Source organism: Penaeus monodon, chromosome 20, assembly GCF_015228065.2.
Source record: "Penaeus monodon isolate SGIC_2016 chromosome 20, NSTDA_Pmon_1, whole genome shotgun sequence".
In the NCBI taxonomy this organism is placed as follows: domain Eukaryota; kingdom Metazoa; phylum Arthropoda; class Malacostraca; order Decapoda; family Penaeidae; genus Penaeus; species Penaeus monodon.
The window spans coordinates 21,006,630-21,006,958 of NC_051405.1; the positions used below are offsets into that span (position 1 = coordinate 21,006,630).

The window sequence follows — 329 nt, forward strand, 5'->3', positions numbered from 1 at the left end:
CACGCACACAACCAGCCTCATCCCTCCTCCTTTGCCCCAACCATTCATAGCCTTCTCCCACAACAAAACTCACGTCGCTCGCAATTGGGTCCCGTGAAGCCAGATGGACACTCCTGAAGGCAAGCACCCGTCACGTGATCACACCTGCTTCCGTCATCGCAAGCACAGGTGTTCTTGCAGTCGGCTCCCCAGCGCCCAGGAGGACAGAGGTCAGAGCAGTTGGTTCCTGTATATCCGGGTTGGCACTCACACTTGCCGTCCTGTGAGATGGATTGACCGATAAATGGACTGATGGATTAGATGACTGGTTGGCTGAATCCATTTATCAA

General features: G+C 54.1%; 1 protein-coding gene across 1 annotated transcript in view; it reads right to left on the reverse strand.

Annotated features, from left to right (window-relative positions):
* Positions 1-329, reverse strand: part of LOC119585701 (multiple epidermal growth factor-like domains protein 6) — a gene marked incomplete in the record, with an annotated part of 104,852 nt that overhangs the window by 16,975 nt on the left and 87,548 nt on the right. Inside the window, 1 exon segment of the mRNA XM_037934375.1 lies at positions 74-260. Coding sequence (XP_037790303.1) covers positions 74-260 — 187 coding nt within the window.